Below are 18522 nucleotides of genomic sequence, written 5' to 3' on the forward strand. Positions count from 1 at the left end.
AATGCATAAAACACCACAGAAGAAGTGATTAGTACAAACCGAAACCAGACTTCCCTCACTACCAACCTAGGAACCAAAGTGCACATAGGATCATGAAGAAAAGATTGCCGCTCAAGAATACTTTGCCACCAAAGGGACTGCGACTTATAACATGGCTTCTCATCATATACGGATCTACCTCAGGTGTGAGCAACCAGGTGGTGGTTGTTCCTGAGAAAGTGAATGCAGTGCTGGGGAAGGATGTCACGCTGAGCTGCACAATAGAATCCAATGGCATCCTCACACAGAGCTCCTGGGAGCGTCGTCTTCCATCAGGCACCATCATCACCTTGGCAGTGTTCAGCCCCGAGTTTGGAATCTCCATCCCATCCCGAGACTATGCCAAACGCATCTCCTTTGTTTCGCCCTCGGCACGTGATGCCACCATTACTCTTCGGGAAGTTGGCTTCGCAGACATCGGGTCCTACATGTGCAAAGTGAATAGTTTTTATCTGGGCATGATGCAAGCATCAACCATCATTAATGTATTAGTGGCACCGAAGGTCTACGTGTCAGCAGGCACCTCGGCTCTGCTGGACGGCGCCAACGAGTCACTGGTTGCCACCTGCATAGCGGAGCGTGGCCGTCCCCCTGCCTGGGTTTCCTGGGAGACAGAGCTGTCCGGGCGCTCTAACAGGACTATCCAGGTCACTGCCAGCCCCACCACCAACACCACTAACATCCAGGTGCACTACTTTTGGCCGCCTAGGAGCCATGCCCACGGACAGACGCTCACCTGTGTGGTGCGCCACCCGGCACTGCAGAGCGAGTTACGCATACCCTACGTACTCAACGTGCAGTTTGCGCCGGTTGTATCCATAATAGGAAATGACAAAAACTGGTATGTGGGACAGGAAAATGTGAAGCTCGACTGTGGTGCCAAAGCCAACCCACCTGCCCATCACTTTAGATGGATCAGGCTGGAAAGCTCGATGCCCGAGGGTGTTGAGATAGCAAACAATAGCTTTATTTTCACACGACCTTTGGAGCGCAATGACTCTGGAGTATACAAATGTGAAGTGATGAACGATGTTGGTCTGCGCAGTCAAGATGTACAACTTTGGATACAAGCCCGGACCCTGGCCTCTCCGTCGGACAGCAGCCTCGGCACCATAGTTGGCGGGGTGGTGGGCGGAGGTCTGTTCCTGATCCTCCTGCTGATTCTGGGCAGGGCCTGCTTCATGTGCCGTCGCAGAAGGAGAGCATACTGCAACTACACCATTGAGCACCGTGAGCTGCAGAAGGTCCACACTGTAGACCTCCTGCAGCTGTAGACTACAGTGACAAGACAAGCAAGGGCAGAGCTGAAACCCAAACCGGTAGGAGACATCATTTACTAAACCAATGGAGGAAGGTTAGGAAAGACGGTTGACAGGGCTGACTCCCACAGAGGGCAACTTCTTCAACACCCATAACATGCTCCACTGCGGGCCCCCTGTGCACAGGCCCATAGTGAACAACGGCTCTCCCTGCCTTCCAGAAGACACTGGAGAGACACTGCTTTGACGTGACTGCGTAGACTCAGTTCTGTCTCTACTAGTGGCTACGTGTCTCATATGGATGGATCTGTGATTTTGCGCAGGGTGCAAAATCTGTATGTTCTCACGGTATTCTCACGGTGTTCTCGGTATGTTTGAGGAGAGGAGCAGGAAAAGGACCTTGCAGTGAATGACTGTCTGAGAATAATTTAACAACTTTCAGATATAAATATGATTAAAAGTGTTCTGTTGAGTGAAAGAAAGGTTGAATAAAAATTCCAGGCTCAGGTTAAAAATAATAACGAGAAGCAGAAGCACATGTATCTTGCCTCTTAGCTAAGTCATCACAGCGACGTAAGACCCAAAGTGATTTGTGAGAGTAAAAAATACTACACTACGACAGTGAGCAGTCACCTGGACCTCTTGTCTTAACCCAGCGCACCCTCACCTCAACATTGAAAATAGTGTCCTGACCCGACGCCCTGAGGTGATTGTTGACACACCTACGAATCAAAACATATTCTCTCAAACAATTTTTGGTCCCTTTGAGCTGGATTCAAGCGACGGTGTTTAGATGAGAGATGAGAGAGATCCACTATCAGGTGGGGAGCACGTTTCTTCAGGATTATGATGTCACATGTCACTTACCCTACTGGACATCACATCGCACCCAGGGGTGTAGTGGTAAATACACTCATTGCCTGATATAGTTGATCTGAAAATAGTTGAGTAAACTCTGCCTCATTTCAAAGAGGTGGGTAAACTGTGTTTACTTGCGTTTACCCTCCACTACACCCCATGATCGCACCCCTCTTCATGAGCAGGACATCTCTACTGATGTGTTGGGATGTATTCGTAACATGATGAGAGAGGAAAATGACCAACTGCGACAAGATGTGTGACACATTGAAGACATGATCTCTAGCTCTCCTATAGGCTAGTTAATTATTATTGTCCACAATTGTGAATTCTGTTACTTTTGTTTATAGACAGACTTGTATGTTGTTAATTATTTAATCATTGCCTAATAAAGTATTTACGCACAACCCTCCAACTGTCATAAAAGACGAGGCTGGTGGCAACACATGAAGACTTGCAGACAACTATCAATATGCTGTTACTGTAACATGTAAGCTCATGAACTAGTGTAGGCATTGCAGATACTTTGCGTTCTTATGGCTAGGATCAGATCATCATACCATGTATACACGCACGCGCACACACACACACACACACGCACGCGCACACACACACACACACACACACACACACACCACACACACACACACACACACACACACACACACACACACACACACACACATATCATAATCTATTCATGAGCAGGTATAGAAAGCATGTGAGGGGGACTTGGGGATGACTTATAACCATCAGGGTCAGCTAGGTGACTCTGGTGGGAAAACGATTGAGGGAGGAGAGGCATTGCTTCAGAGTGAAAGCATTCTTAGCAGGGGGGTTTTAATCTCTCACCGGGATGGTCAGCTAGATGGTGCAATCATATTTTTATTTATAGCTGAGTTTCCCTAACCTGACGCTGCCATGGGGGCGGTATTCTTGCGAGACAACCCAGCTGGCTTGCAAGGTTAGAGTTTCCCATCTTCTCGGGTGATGAGAGGAGAGATAGTTTTGGGAATATCATTGGAAACAGAATGCACAGCCCTTTCTATACAGTCATTATGCATTCATTTGTGATATGGAAAACTGTAAAGTAAAGTGGCATAGATGATCAGTGTGATACATGTGTTTTCATTATGCAAACTGCAGTAATTGCTCCCACATAATTGCTACTTCCTGAATTGTAATGATGTCTAAAGTGCTTTCAGGTGTGATGTCAGTGTTACTAAACAAAGTACAACTGAACAAACAGAGATCAGAGGGATAGAGTCGATTTGCGAGCATATCAAAACCCAGCTCCACTGTTTGCTGTAGCTGCTTGTATCCTCCCTCAGTGTGGATCAGGTTCCTGTAGGCTACATCCAGGAGCCTCTATTTTATCACACGTTGATTTCCCCCATAAGTCCAAGTGGGAATTCAACAAGCATACTGAATGTTCCTTTTTCCCAGTTTGTCATATTAGTCAATCACTACTTGTCCTGTGGACAGAGGGGAAAAAGCAGGGGCTGCTGTGAAATATGCTGGACTGACACCAGGGGCTGCTGTGAAATATGCTGGACTGACACCAGGGGCTGCTGTGAAATATGCTGGACTGACAGCTCCCAGTGGGGCTGCGGATAACAACTTGTCCAAACTAACTCTGCAGGCAGTTTCCTGTCAGAGAAACTTTAACACACACTGATATTTGCTTTGCCTAGCCTGGATCTTAGGTGGGTAATTCATACATGTTATAACAATAATAAGGGTTATACCCCCCCCCCCCCCCCCCACACACACACACACGTTTTTAAATAAATAAATATTTTTAAACACACACACACACAGACACAAGGTGGAAGCCATACCAATGGCTTGAGCGCCATTAACTGTGTGCTGACAGACGGAGGGCCGCCTGAGCAGAGTGAACGTGCTCTTGGACAGCAGATGAAACGGCAATTGTAAAAGTGCTGATTCCAGGCAGGATCCGCTGCGGCCTGACAGCACAGCAATAACGGCCTGACTCATAGCTTCGCCTGGACGTCTCAAGGCTGTCTTACCATTTAGGAAGTCCTCTCGCTTGTTGGGCTCTCTCAGCAGACCCATTTCTCTACAGGAAATTGTTTCACTGTAAAATATATTGGACTTCTGATGGAGGTTCCTTACTGACAGCTACAGAAAAACATGCACCTGTCCTCCCAAAATGTCTGTGCACATGATTGGAAAACACTGAATACTTCTATTTTTCATGTATGAAAATCTCTAGGGCTGTCTTCGACTCAGAATTCTGTCAATCCAATCAGATTTGACTGTTCAATACGAATATTCGACTATTGTTTTTTCTCTTCCTTTTTTAAAATAAGACTAATAAGACAGGCAATCATAAAAATCCATTGGCATGAGCTTGTTTGATTTGTTTGTTTAATTGGGACTTGGTTTTACTGTATTAATAGGCTGATACTTATATCAAAATAGGCTATATATCACAGTCTATTGGGATAAACCAAGCAATTCTATGTCAAATCAAACATTCCCCATTGGAATGATCCATGTTTCATAACCACATTTTGCGACTATTCGACTATGAGATTGGCAGTCGAAGCTGACTCCTTAGAACGAATCATCGAATCGTCGACTATTTTGGGGTCACCCCTAATCTCTAAATTGAAAGATGTTGAAGATCAGCACAAAATGCTGCTTCAGTACAAAATATCAGTATCAATTCGAGTAGCGATATTGGTCGACCCAAGAACACACTGTTATGAAATGTTTGTATAATGATAGAGGATAGATCAGCTTTGTCTTCTGTGCTCTTCACCAGGGCCGCGGGAAGTAGGGGTGCTGGAGGTGCTGCAGCACCCCCTAGATTTTTTCACACAATTTTTTTTTTTTTTTTTTTTACAAATGTAATTAAAAATATTTTGCAGTGCACTATGTTCCTTTCTTGTTTAAGAATGTTTCGGGAAATGATTGCATTGATATACTGAAAATGTAGCCTATTTAAATAGAATTATCAACAATAACAATCAAGGAGGAAGTTACATGCTTGTAGGCTAGAGAAGAAGAAGAAGCGCGCATGCGCGCACATGTTGTGTTGAACCAACCAACAACCAATACGAATTGTTTAATCTGGCAATAAAGAAATGTGAACTTGACATGCTATTTTAATAGCCTACTCAAAAATGCACCTCCCACTACAGCAAAGAGAGGAGTCAATGTTTCTTGATATATGCCATTCAGATCAGAATAATTAGTCTAGTCATTAAGTTTGCTGATAATATTTCTATCATGTTAAGCCTGTGTCATGTTAACTGGTGTATTCAGAGCAAATATGGAGATATAGAGCATTATCATCATGCTATATATCTCCCTCTTTGCTCTGAATGAGTGAGAAAAGGAGGAAATACTGAATAATTACATCACAACAGTACCCTAATGTACTGTTGTACGGTGGGCCCCACCGAGAGTCCCTTCCTCCCAGCCCCCCCTGCTTAAAGTGACTTCCAGCGGCCCTGCTCTTCACCTCCAAATACTGTCAAAAGATTGTGGAAAGAGCTTTAGGTGCTCCTGTGACACTGACAGCCAGGCTCTCCGGGGCTCCACATCCCTCATGCCACATCACTACACACACACATACACATGCACATGCACAAACGCCCACGCGCAAGCACACACACACACCCACACACATGCACACGCACGTGTACGCACACAAAACACACAGCACTCTGTAGTAGCTGCCGTCCTCCAGCATAAATCCCAGAGTAAACTCCCACTGCATATCCTGTCGGCTCAGAGAAAGTGTCAATCAGCCTGTCCACGTCAGCTAACGGCCCTCTGACAGAGATGTGTTTACGCCAGCAAAATGGACTATTTGCCCTTGTCCTACGTGACTTCCGACAGGCTAATAACGTTGTTGGTGCATTGACACGTTCTTGTTTTTCTTTACGGTGGGCTACTTTATTTATCTAGGGAGGAGATTTAGCTGAGCAGAGGCCTTCATGCAGTTTCACACCTGTGAGGCACTGCGAGGTCTTTCCCTACAGTCTTTGATTTTGAGCTACCCTGGTTGGTGTACAACCAGTACTGCAGTAGGGGCATGTGGGAAAAGTGTCTGCCAACTGAAGCGATCTTGGTCAATACTGAACCAATTTCAAAGATTTCTGTTCACATTTTAGTTATACATAACAAATAAAATAAAATAGGGTCCAGGGTGAAAAATACCAAACTTTTCCTTTAAGTACTAAGTGCACCTCAAAGGAAGTTGTGGGAAGGGAGTGCCAGCCCAGATTCCAGGGATCCAGCCAGAAGCTCCACACCTCTAATCTCCTTTATTCTACTGCATCCCTGTTACAGCAACAAGGTCGTGGGTTCGAACCCCGGTCCATCCCAGGTCCTTTCTGTGTGGAGTTTGCATGTTCTCCCCATGTTCGTGTGGGTTTCCTCAGGGTACTCCTGTTTTCTCCCACCATCAAAGACATGTATGTTGTTATGGGTAATGGGCATCAAGGGAGACTGCCAACCGAAGGTCGTAATGTGGTTGCGGCCCTATGCTCCACTTAGGAGTCTCCAGGAGGAATAAGATAAGAATCCCTGTTGTTGGGGGGTGGTTCAGTTGCGTGAGTTATTATTACCATTTATGCTGGGGTCCATCAAGGACTAGTCTAGGCCTCTTTCATCAGGGCAATTAGGTTTCTGATTAGTCGTCTTGCTTCACACACTACTCAAAATACTACACACTACTATACTAACAATTGCAATGCTCAACGGTTCACAGTGTGAACGGTGATACTACACAGTGAATTGCTTCACTGAATAATTTATTACATTGAAGATTATCTGATAAAGGTTGCTGCTGTAGCAAACAGATCATAAAACAGATCCATGTCCTTCGTTACTGCGCATTTGCTGCCATCTTGTGGTGACATGTGGCAAACACGTTTGTTATACAAACCGCGCATGGATAGTTTGTCCCTCGTTCCTTCCCGTTAATGTTATGCGAAAGTAGACGTGCGAGTTCACTGGTTTTAGGTAAGGACAGCATGTACCTTTCATAATTTAACCTTATAAACGGATGCTTATTTACACTTTTTGTATCATATCTCATAAGAAGCTTCAAATTGTATCGTCACTAATGTTGTGCAAGGTGAACTCAAATTAAAAGGCATTTCCGTTCTGTCCAAAAGGAGAAAGTGTCAAAACAAAACAGCTCAGATATCAGCTGATCAGATCAGCCAGTCAACAGCGTGCTAGCGCTAGCAAACTAAGCTAGCATGAGGTTATCTGTGTATAACAGTTTATATTGTTGATGATATTTCATACAAATATGCCCAATTATTTCTGAAGCAAATGTATGCTGGTCTCGACTCTCGTCTCTTATTGATGTTGGCCTTAATTATGCAACATACTGTTACTGTTTATGCGATGATTACATCATCTGGACACAGCCAAAGCTAGCAAAGTTAGCAAGCTTTCTCCTGGGGCACTAACGTTAGCAAACGTTACTTTAGAGTAGACGATTTAAGATAGTCTCTGTTAAACTGAATAATTGTTATTTTCATTCCCACAGGTTACAGGTGACAAGTGCAAAAGGAGCACGAACCACAATGTCTAGTAGTGTAAGTGACTTTGACAGATTCCGTTTAGCCTCGCCCTCGACATGCTCTGTGCCATATTATCGGCAAAGTACACACCTCAGAAAATGTAGACCTTTCATATGAATTGGCGCACCAGGCAATACTTATTTCAGTAGAATGTTAACTTTGAACATAGCTACCAACTCTGTCACGACTCACTCAAATAACCCTCTTGACTATTCACACCACCTATATTTCTCACTCCAAATTTCTGTTTTGGGTCACAACTTCTCAAGATGAAAACGTTTGGGAACCCTGTTTCTTGACTTAATCCAAGAGGTTAGGGGGTGTAGAAATGAAGGAAATTAGTTTTAAATCAGAATGGGATCTTCATTCTGATGAAGATCATACGATCGAAACGTCAATAAACTGACCTGGAACATGTCCATACAGTGTGCAGACTTTAACTTATCTTTTGAGGTTGTAAATTTACCACGAACAATGCTAATTTTATTTATTATGAACAAAAGTATGTGTTGTCGTCGGGAGCAAAATGTCACTCCAAGCTGAAGTCAAAAGTTGGCAGCCCTGGGAACTTTTCGCAGTATTCCCATAATACATTAAAATACACAATGCGAGGGCTGTAGCAAGCAGTGTGAACCAGTTCTCACATTTCATTACGTTTGTTGAATTTACCAGCCTTTGCAGCTGGTTGCTAACTGTTGGAAGAGAGCTACATAACATATCCCGTGTTCCCGTGCAGGTGCTGTGTGGTCGAGGCAGGTTGGTTTTCTCTCACACCGCTGGCCTTCAAGCCCTCGCTGCTCTCAGGACCTGCAGAACCAGAACTTTCTCCACTGCAAGCTCAGATGAGCCTTATGTAGCTGTTTCACCCACTGACTCAGGTCAGTAAACTAATAGTGTGGCAAATTGTCATTGTGAGCACTAGGGGTGTGCGATATGGCCCTAAAGTAATATCCCAATATTTCAGGGTATTTCTGCGATAACGACGATTCATGACGATATGACAAAACACTGAAAATATGTTATACTATTTTATACTACTTATACTTCCACCATGAGATGGTTTTGTTTTGTTTACTGTAACTATGCTCATATCTAAAAATTATTCTATTATTATTTATTAGTTGTTTTTCTTTTTTGCTCTACTCATTTTATCTTCTGTGTCTGTCATATATTGTTGTTGTGTATAGACCAAATCACCGTGACGTCACCATGTAAACAAATTTACTTCCGGGTACCACTTGGGGAAGGCGGCAGGTTTAAATGTGCGTGTTGTCAAATAAATGCTGTCAAACCCTCTCGTTGTTTTCGGCCGACTACTTTCAATTTAAATGGTTAAACGGTTGGTAAACATGCTTGTCCGACGTATCTAGCCTTTCTTCTGTGTTTGTTTTATGTAGTGTTAGCTAGCTAATAACGTTTGTTTGTCTGTCAAACTCGCTGTTTTTTTGCAGACTCGTTAACGTTACAGACAGAGCTACTGACGCCACGTTAATTTAATTTAGCGTCAAGTCTACTCTGGTCTGGTCCAACAGGTAAATTAGCTAGTCTGGTCTCCACTAACATTAGTGAAAGTGTTGTTATGAATGATATTAACTCATTGAGTGCCAATGACGACTTTAGTCGTCAATTGCTTTAGTAACGTTGAGTGCCAATGACGACTAAAGTCGTCAATTGCGTTTTTTGACGGTGGGACGTGGATCAAAGCCTAATATATCTCCTGTAAAATTTTGGGGCATGTTGAATGTGTATAACCTATTTTACCGACCCATTAGGTGGCGACAGTGCTCTCCAGATTAGAGGAAGGTCCGGAAAACAGCAGGAAAAACCCCCGTGATCAAAGAGAAACCGCTCATGCTGCAGCCAGAGCGCAGCTGATGTTGGCTGCGAACAGCAGTCAATCCGCGCACACAACTGAGCCCCTCTGCCTCTCTGTCTGTCTGCATAGTTTCTTCACACGATTAGCCGCCAGAAAGGCAGCACCCGACGCCGAAGGGCCAAACCTTTCCCTGCAGTCCGGTTTGGCATTTCCGTGTCGCGCTGGGATCCGGCGCAAAAAAACGGAGCGCTCTGAAAATAGACTGGGTGCGTGTTAGGCTGTGTGTTAGTGTGGGGAGGAGTTTGCAGCTGAGGGGGGGGGGGGAGGGGGGTGGGGCACGCAGGCACCACACAACTACACCACGTCACTACATCAGAAAATATTATCTTCAGACTCAGTGAATGTGCTTGAAATGCTGCATTTCACAAAAGGCGGAATAACTCAGCTTCTAATTTGAAAAGTGTATTTTTGCTTAAAACAGCCTATCTTCTCCGGCTCATAACTAAAGAACGGAAAATGGGATCAATAAACTTTTTTTGCAGATGATAGAAGAGAGTCTCATCGTTCTTTGTGCGTGTTCGGTGTTTACATAGTAATATCACACAATATTCTGTGGGCCTCGAGAAATCACTGAAAACGCTCTGAAAATCTGGCACTGTCCGTTCTCCAAAAGTGGCTGGCACTCAATGAGTTAAACAACAACACAACACGGACTAACCATTTTTGTCTTCTTTGTCTGTTTTTGTCTTCAACACGTCAGTTTGTGCCGTCCACCGCCATTATAATGTGTGGACCCAGGGGTAACCGGAAGTAAATGTAAACATCCCCGCTGATTTGGTCTATTGTATTGTTGTCTTGGACCCCAGGAAGAATAGCTCGGCCTTCAGGCGTCAGCTAACGGGGATCAGATAAATAAACAATAACTAAACAATAGTGTGTGTATTGTAATGATACATAGCACCCTAGTTTTTTCCCTCCCTCTCCTTTAAACCAGTGTAAAGAATGAATTTGAGGGTCAAGTTGCAGATGTTGCATTCTCATATTTCTCCTCCCGTCCCCTCCAGGCCCCAGGACCGTGTGGCCCGATGAGAACATGGGACCCTTCGGACCTCAGGACCAGCGCTTCCAGCTACCGGGCAACGTGGGCTTCGACTGCCACCTGGAGGGCACGGCGGACCAAAAGAAACCTCCGGTCCACAGGACGGTGCCCGACGTCCTGACCACCCAGAGCAGCACAGAGAGACACGAGTTCATACTGGCCCAGTTTGTCAGCGAGTTCCAGGTCAGGCTGAGGATTGATCGTTTCCTGGGTCCTGTAATGCAGCACTGTGGTTTATTTACAGGGGCTTTCAAAAGTCACTTTACTTATTGCACATTTTATTGTGCTACAAAATTGATTCAAAACGCTTTTATTTGGGATTTTTATATGCATTCTAGACAAAGTAGTTTTCTGTCAAATTGTAGTTTTAATTTCAAGAAATGCATCCCCCCCTTCCCAAAATTGGTTCAAAACGCTTTTATTTTGGATTTTTATATGCATTTCTAGACAAAATAATTTTCTGTCAAATCGTGGTGCATGATACCCCCTCCTTCCTACTAGACTAGTAGTTTTAATGTCAAGAAATGCATAAAGTATTCAACCTCTTTACTCACTTGGATTCTATACTGTCACAACTCAAACTTTCCATAATGTAGCTAATTTTGTAGCACCAAAAAGTCAATACCTTTTAAAGCCATTGTGGCTGTCCAATATAGTGGAAAATGCAATATAAACCACTGAGTTTGACTTTTTGGTTGTTCTTGGACTATAAAATTAGTTAGAAATACGTTTATTCAAGATTTTCTGCTCTGAAATTCATACTTGGTAGGATGTTCTACCCATGGGATGGGAATTCAGGAAATTTGTTGGAAAAATTTGCAACAGGAAACTGTAAAAGTATTAATTCTACTGACTTGAAGATGGAGCTTTACTAGTGAGGCAATATAGTCTAAATGAGTAGGAGGTGAACACTTTTTTACTAACTACATTTTTGTGTAAATTAAATGTTAAACTTGTACATATGTTTTCCAAATTATTTAGATCGCAAATCACAATTTCCAAAGAAAATCTGATTATTTTTTTATGATTTCTTTTTCAGAGAGGTGAAATTTGAAATGCTTTGGACAGTCTTAATTTTCACCCACTGTGTATCACGTAGTAACAAGTGTGTGCTGGTGTTGTTCAGGTCAAAGAGGGCAACTTCTCCTTGAGAGTACGCAAAGCTGAACAGTACTTTAATCAAATCGACACGGACTGCTGCATAAACTCCTGTCCTGAGCTGTTACGGAAAGGTAAGCCCAAGCCTCCTCCAGCCAACCTCGCATCACTGGTTATGAAAACCGCCTGCTTCACATTCCTACTCATGCATCTTCACACTGGGAGCTGGCCAGTACAACCACAGTCTTCTGCTGGTGGCCACTAAGCAGCTTTACTAAAGCAACTGGGGGTTAAATGTTATGGCATATTGACACTTTATGTGCATGATCATAAAACAAGACAATCGTAAAATAAATCCTTATTTAAAGCATAATTATTGTACAATGTCGTGCTCATCTTGTCTTGTGATGATCATGCAGTATACTAAATGTGCACTGGAGGGAAGTAGTAAAGAAAAATTAATCCTTGCCTTTACAGTAGGGGTGTCACAATATATCGTCCCACGAAATTTCGCGATAGTAAAACGTCACGATATGTATCGTTGAGATGAAATCTCATATCGCAAAAAAAAAAATTTTTTTTTTTTTTTTTTATTTTTTTTTTTTAAATAGACTAAGAAACGTCTTTGTTTGTTGAAGTTCAATGTGTGGAAAGTAGTTCAGTTGAACAAGTCTCTGAAGAGACACATGAGAAGTTATACAGGAGAGAAACCATTCAATTCAGTTTCTGGCAAAACTGTTTACTTGACAGGAAAAACTGAAGATGCATAAAAAATAGATTAAGAAAAGTCTTGTTGTTTGAGTTTGAAGAAAAACTGAAGATGCATAATGAGAATTTATACTGCTGAGAAACCTTTTAGTTCAAAGTAAATCTAAGTGACGGTGTAACTCATTCTATTTCAAGATAAGCCTTATCTCCAATCTCATGTTTTTTCTAGTTGTTATTGTAATAACAATTTCCCACAACAGCATGTTTTGTATTTGTGCATTTCAAATAAAATACTACTTTTCCAGTCATATATTGTCATTATTCAAGTTTAAAAAAATATTGTTAAAATCGTATCGTATCGTATCGTTATCGTGAACCCAGTATCGTGATACGTATCGTATCGTGAACTGAGTGTATCGTGACACCCCTACTTTACAGTATATGAGAATTGTGGTTTTATACTCAGTTTAACCGCTTGTCTCAGTGGATTTGGTCGGCATTGAGGGTCTTGTCGGCTTCAGTAACGTACGTGTGTGTGTGTGTGTGTGTGTGTGTGTGTGTGTGTGTGTGTGTAAGATCTCGAAGTGTTCTTCCCCGCGGCGCCCGCCAATGCCATCACGGTTGTGACAGTAACGCAGAAGAGCCCGCGGTATGAGGAGGCCGAGGAGAGCGAAGCCCAGGTGCAACACAGAGTGAGTTTTGGGGGTCATTTACTTTTGTTGCTATGGAAACATTTTGACATTTTGACCTTGATGTGGAACAGTTTGCTGAACCTGCCTTCTCATACCAGCAGTTTGTGAGCGGTGCAAAAGAAATGTGCTTGGCTCTGTGGACCGCAGGCTACTGGGCAGACTTCATTGACCCGGCAACAGGAGCAGCTGTAAGTTATTTCTCATCTGTCTTTATTACTTGTACTGGTAAAGGCCCAGACACACCAAACCCATGTCAGCTGCAATGAAGGACTGTTCCATCGTCTCACGTCTCCTGTGTCGGGGCCAAAAAGTTTCACTTGAACACTTGAATGATCTCAAAAGTGAGAAAATGAAAACTTGTACCAGCTCTAGAGCTACATGGTTAAATTGCTAAATGATTTATGGCTAATGCCTACCCCACACTACAGGATTTTCAAATCCTTGAAGATTATAAAAATCTTGAGAGCCCACACACTACAGGACAGAGAGAGCCGATTTTTTAACATTTCAATCTTGGGACACACACACAATCGCGTCTGTTCAAACGCAACCCCACACACTAGAAGATTATGCCGAAGATTCACCTTGGAAGCAGGGCTCGACGTTAACTTTTAAAATGCCTATTCAGTGTGCGCACCGGGTGTAGTAGTGTCATTTCGTTTTCTAAACAAATTTTATTTTTTGTTTTTATAATGCATTTGCACTGAAAGGATTTGTTTAACTAATATTTGCGCGGACAGCCGCGTCCATTCGGGGTGTAGGCCTACTGTGCACGGCCAGGCGAAAACCGTCTGCACAGGTGTCTTGTGGAGGGGCGCGTCTGCTGATTTGACTCACTTTTCCGTGCGGACACTCGCCGATGCGGGAAGCTGAGACCTAAGCGCTTGTTGTAGGCTACATGCTTTGCTGTATAGCATTTAGTTTTCCGTCCCGTTCAAAGATGCACGGGTATTTCACCTCGATGACAATTTCCTCGTTCTTTGTTTCTGTGCGGGGCTGCGAGCGGACGCGGACCAGATTATTTTGCGAAAAACTGTAATGGAAACGCAGCTACTACTGGCTCTCTGCTCAAGATGCAATCGCCTGTCGGGTTGTAAATATCTAACATGTTAGATATGCCCGATTCACAATCGGGAAGAGGCAGTCTTCCCGATTGTGAATCTTTGAACCCCACACACTACAGGATCATTTGGGAAGATTATCTGCCCGACGCGCTTCAAATCGGGAGCACCCCCGAGAAAATCGGGAGGGGGGAATCTTGGCCATAATCTTGCAAATTATCCTGTAGTGTGGGGTAGGCATAAGTCGTGTGGAATCTTTGTGTAGAAGATTGGTAAAAGAAAATCTATAAAATACAGTATATAAAAACAACAAACTGTTTAGTTAGCGTGGACTACTTTCTCTGTTTCCATAGAAGTGCAGGTGGTGGAAGATGGGAGACTGTTAACAGCTAAAAATCACTGCACAGTGGATGAATACGTGGTTGTTGAGCTGAAATAGTCTCTAAAATCAACCTGGGTTCGCTTTCATTTTGACCCTCGTGTTCCTTAACAGTTCTTTGGATCTCCGGCAAGCCACACCACACTCAGAACAGAGGAGGAGCTGAGAAACTTGGGCTTTCACATCGAGGTGTCGGGCTCCTGCACGGTTATTCGCCACATCCTGAGAGGTACGCCTTTGTTCGTGGGGACTGTTTTTACCAACGCACCTACCTACAGCCCTGCCATCGCCAGACTACAAGGACTTTCAAATGCACGCGATGACGAGGAATAGGCTTTTTGTTATTATAGTACTACACATGGAATCCAAACACATGGCCTCTATTTATGTTTTGAAGAAGCTGGGAAATTAAATGTAGCGTCGATACAAGCTGTGTATCAACGGAAAGTTTTTGAGTTGCCCGAGGTTTGTCTTACTGTAACACACTTATATCCAGAGAATATCCAATGAGGAGAATCATGTCACAAGGACTTGAATATGTTTCTAACGCAGACCTGTTGATTTCATATTTGCAATGCATGTTCAAATGCATTCAGATGCAATCTTCAGTCTGCACAAAATGGGAACATTTCCGAGGATGCAAACATCAGTGGTTTTTAAAATACTGAGCAATACATATCGGGTAGCCTTTTCCCCCAAAATGGATATGAAATGAAGTGAAATCTTTCAAAACGAGCCCAGGCCTGCTCTTGTAGCAGCTGTTGGTAGCTAATGTGAAAGCAGATCTGGATTTGAATGATCTTCTGATTTTAGGTGAATATGACATCTGGTCGACACTTTCATACTAATATATACAGTATTGTTTTGATTGTTGTTTCCTCTGTTCAGCTGTACACACTTGAACACACTTGTTACCTGAAGCACTAAAGTTGTACCAATCAGAGCTGCTGAATAAAGTGACTTCTTGTATTGTACTGGTATGTAATGTATATTTTCCTTTATACCCAAAATGAAACTAAACCTCACAAGCGAGCTCGTCTTGTGATCACACAACACACCACAGCACTCTGCATATAACCCATCATATGCCCTTCCCCTCTGGGGGGGAAGGGGGGGGGGCAGGAGCAGTGGGCAGCTTTCACAGTTTCTGCACATAATTATGGGGGTCCATGGAGGAGGGACTTGGACTTGAGCTGCACTTGAGTCACATGCAGTGACTTGAGACTTGTCCTCAAAGACTTGAGACTTTTATTTTTGTGTGTATACATTAAGGCAATCTGGGAACCCAACTATAGCTCAAAGACTTGAGACTTGACTTGGACTTGCAAAAAATGACTTGTGAGCATCTCTGCCCCAGGTAAGCACGGGGGAGAACATGTAAATTCCACAAAGAATTTCAGGCCCTTTTTGGGGAGACATACCCCTGCCAACAGTGACCCAGGCGGGAATCAAACCCAGGACCAACAGTGACCCAGGCGGGAATCAAACCCAGGACCCCAGTGCCAACAGTGACCCAGGTGACAATCAAACCCAGGACCTTGTTGCTGTGAGGCGACTGAGCTGCCACCATGCCACCAAAATGAGTACTCGCTTACAAGCGTAAGGACATTTCAAAGCAGAAAGAGTAGCACTTATTTTTAATCTAATCTCAGTGGTGTAAAATAGTTTATTCTTTTTTCTCAACAGGTCCTTCAAATTCTCTCGCACTTTAATTCACTCTTTGTCCATGTTTTTAATGTTAACCCGCAACTTTGCTGTACTTGTCAGTCTCTGTTGCACGCTTATCATCAGTCTTATCATCATCATCTTATCATCAGTCTCTTTGTGAGTCTTTCTGTCTGTGTTTCTAATACTCATCACCATCAGTGATTCTGAAGATCCACTTGTGAGCCTGGATAACCTGATTGATCACTCAATGCAGTCTCCTAAAGGCAACTATGGGGCAGTTAGACTGACTGAGGGACAAAGAGGGACCAACAAACGCGTGTGCGCGCGCACACACACACACACACACACACACACACACACACACACACACACACACACACACACAGTTATCAGCAGCAGTTTACTGTACTGTACAGTACAAGAACATGGCAGTATAGAGGCTTTTATTTTACGTTTGAAAGTGGGTCACCCTTCACTTCAATTGTTTAGGAGAATGCTGTAACTCTGTTTCCCTGGAAAACTCCACAAAATGTTTTGTGGAGTAAAAAACTCCACTTCCCTTTTTTTTTTTTATTAATCATGATTGTACAATATATTGATGTTTTTGTATGTGTATTATCCCCCCCCCCGATTTTTTATCCCATTTTATCCCCCATTAGTGCTCATTTGATTTCTCAATCCTGGTTGCTACTCCATCCTCTGCCGGCCTGGGGAGAGCCGAGACTGATTCCATGCTTCCTCCGAGACATGGGCAGTCAGTCAGCCGCTTCTTTTCACCTGACAGAGGAAGCTTCACCGGTAGGACATAGCACGTGGGAGGTTCACGCTATTCCAACCAGTTCCCCTCCCTCTGAACAGGCGCCCTTAACGACCAGAGGAGGAACCACACTAGCAACCAGGATATTGCATGTTTTTGTGAAGGGGGTTCCTATATGAAGGAAACCCCCGGGAGGCACGGGCAGAACATGCAAACTCCACACAGAAAGGCCCTTTTGCCGACCCCAACCGGGCGGTGGGCACTCGAGGACATGCGGACGGGCACGCATTCCTTCAGCGTTCACCTCGTCCCCAGGTGGGAATCGAACCCACGACCTTCGAGCTGTGAGGCGATAGTGCTTACCATTGTATGTGTATTATTAAAATTAGATATCGATAGTGTCACTCCCTCCTAGCCGAGACTTCAGGACCGCAATGGAAATACGTTGTACGGCTTTATTGTGACATCCAGATGAATTATTTTATACTGCATGGTTGTTGGTGTATTGTATTTTTAATTGGTCAAATAAATTCAATCAATTAATCAATCAATCAATCAATCAATCAATCAATCAATCAATCAATCAATCAATCAATCAATCAACCAACCAGACCTTCCACCAGCATGGGGGTGAGTAACTTTTAGATAATGACTGGATTTTCATTTTTGGGTGAACTTAACCATTAAGATCAACAAGGTTAACGAATAGGATCTGATAAATATTTGTATTATTTATTTTCATTTATGGATCCAACACTCCATCCAGATCAGTGGGTAGCGATAATGCATCCGAAAGCTGTTTGCCAACCGCCAATAAAATCAAAAGAAGAAGAAGCAGGTTGCGCGTGCGCACTGCGCAGCCGTCGCCATAATTGCTAAAGTTTGCTAGCACCACTAGCAGAGTTTTTGAGAGCGAGCGTACGGCGTACACCCACCACCCCGTCCGTAAATTTAATTCGAATTGGATACTGCTGCTTGTCATTGCTCCTTCCTTTGGACATGGCCAACCGAAATTTACAACAGGTGCACATACACAGCGGCAATTCCCCTCAGTCTGCGAGACGCGGTACCGAGTCCCCAGCCACGGAGCAAAAAGGGACGAACAAAGAAGGCCCGACGCCGCCTCCGCCCGCAGCGGCCAGCCCAGCCGCGGCGGCAGGAGCCGGGGATGGAAGCGGGGAAGGCCCGGTGGAGATGACTCTGGACCTCGCGAGTTTTCGGAGGCCGGGGGAGAAGACGTTCACCCAGCGCTGTCGCCTTTTCGTCGCTAATATCCCGACAGATCTCCCGGAAGAAGATTTCAAAAAGCTGTTCGCGAAATACGGAAGTGTGAACGAGGTCTTCATCAACCGAGACCGAGGATTCGGCTTCATTCGTCTGGTGAGTTGCACTGTTAACCTGACGCTGCCAGATGGTTTTGTTTTCGCCATTTGTAGTTGGATTGAACAATTTGTGTACTACTGCCACGGTGCCACCACCGCTGGGGAATGTGACTATAAGTGAGTAAGTTAA

At 43.9% G+C, this 18522-nt stretch overlaps 2 protein-coding genes and 1 pseudogene across 6 annotated transcripts in view; all 3 read left to right on the plus strand.

The window, feature by feature from the left end:
* Positions 1-92: 92 nt before the first annotated feature.
* On the plus strand, positions 93-1313 carry LOC310773030 (nectin-3-like protein pseudogene; annotated as a pseudogene). The gene has a single exon. The product of its transcript is annotated as a nectin-3-like protein pseudogene (transcript).
* A 5817-nt stretch (positions 1314-7130) lies between these two features.
* Positions 7131-15528, plus strand: mmadhca (metabolism of cobalamin associated Da). Of its 2 annotated transcripts, none has more exons than XM_083632532.1 (8): positions 7131-7160; positions 7699-7747; positions 8469-8610; positions 10613-10830; positions 11774-11879; positions 13030-13145; positions 13244-13333; positions 14700-15528. In XM_083632532.1, exons 2-8 carry the CDS (start codon positions 7736-7738, stop codon positions 14916-14918), a joined length of 903 nt encoding a protein of 300 aa, XP_083488658.1. In that variant the 5' UTR covers positions 7131-7160; positions 7699-7735; the 3' UTR covers positions 14919-15528. The 2 variants fall into 2 exon arrangements, with proteins under 2 accessions (XP_083488658.1, XP_083488659.1); XM_083632533.1 differs by having other exon boundaries at positions 13247-13333.
* A 2375-nt stretch (positions 15529-17903) lies between these two features.
* pspc1 (paraspeckle component 1) overlaps positions 17904-18522 on the plus strand; it is a 58299-nt gene continuing 57680 nt past the window's right edge. For all 3 annotated transcript variants that reach the window (XR_014552506.1, XM_083632394.1, XM_083632393.1), the window contains exon 1: positions 17904-18390. Coding sequence is in view for 2 of the 3 variants with exons in the window: in XM_083632394.1 (XP_083488520.1) it covers positions 18010-18390 (381 nt within the window). In the remaining variant the exon portion in view is untranslated. The remainder of the gene's footprint in view (positions 18391-18522) is intronic.

This window comes from Poromitra crassiceps (assembly GCF_964638095.1).
Source record: "Poromitra crassiceps genome assembly, chromosome: 3".
NCBI classification, from domain to species: Eukaryota; Metazoa; Chordata; class Actinopteri; order Beryciformes; family Melamphaidae; genus Poromitra; species Poromitra crassiceps.

Bases quoted from the DNA above. Each gene is read 5' to 3' on its own strand.
- mmadhca (XM_083632532.1), top strand. The intron at 8,611-10,612 runs GTCAGTAAACTA...CGTCCCCTCCAG, and splicing joins TGTTTCACCCACTGACTCAG to GCCCCAGGACCGTGTGGCCC. The intron at 10,831-11,773 runs GTCAGGCTGAGG...GGTGTTGTTCAG, and splicing joins AGTTTGTCAGCGAGTTCCAG to GTCAAAGAGGGCAACTTCTC.